This window comes from Onychostruthus taczanowskii, unplaced genomic scaffold, assembly GCF_017590055.1.
Source record: "Onychostruthus taczanowskii isolate IOZ18803 unplaced genomic scaffold, ASM1759005v1 scaffold207, whole genome shotgun sequence".
In the NCBI taxonomy this organism is placed as follows: Eukaryota; Metazoa; Chordata; class Aves; order Passeriformes; family Passeridae; genus Onychostruthus; species Onychostruthus taczanowskii.
Window position 1 is genome coordinate 290802 of NW_024499318.1, and position 571 is coordinate 291372.

The 571-nt window shown below is 67.6% G+C and overlaps 1 protein-coding gene across 1 annotated transcript in view; it reads left to right on the forward strand.

The window, feature by feature from the left end:
• The first annotated feature begins 422 nt into the window (after positions 1-422).
• The window catches only part of RPS27 (ribosomal protein S27), a 1300-nt gene continuing 1151 nt past the window's right edge, over positions 423-571 (forward strand). The window contains exon 1 of the mRNA XM_041403992.1: positions 423-487. Within this exon, the coding sequence (XP_041259926.1) occupies positions 482-487 (6 nt within the window). The 5' untranslated portion in view covers positions 423-481. The remainder of the gene's footprint in view (positions 488-571) is intronic.

Below are 571 nucleotides of genomic sequence, written 5' to 3' on the forward strand. Positions count from 1 at the left end.
GCCCCCCCCGCCGTGACGCCACGCCCATATGACGTCGTCTCATTGATAGCGTGACGTCACGCTTTTGATATGCCACTCCCAAAATGGCGCGAGCGCGACCCTCCCGGGATGGCGGCGGTTCAGGCGACCTTCCCAAAATGGCAGAGGCGGGACGGCCTCCCCAAGATGGCGGCAACGTAGGGACCTTCTCAAAGTGGAGGAAACACAACCCACCGTAGCGACAATGAGGCGCCCCCCCAAATTCCGACAGCTGAAGCGACCGCCCCAAATGGCGGCAATGAGAGGGGTTTTCCTCAAAGTGACAAAACTTTAACGGCCGCCCCAAAAGGCGGCAAAGTCAGCGACCTTCTCAAAATGGCGTCAACACCCTCCCAGCCCACAGCCGGCACCGCCCCACTTCCGCCCCTGGGGCCGCCCCGCAGCGGAAATGGCGGCGCGGGGCTGAGCCCGTCCCTTTCCGGCCCCTCACGCCGCAGCCGCCATGCCTGTGAGTGCGGCCCGACCCTGCCCGGGCTCCGCCGCCGCCGCCGCCGCCGCGGGGCCGCTCCCGGCGGGACCAGCGAGGAGCGGG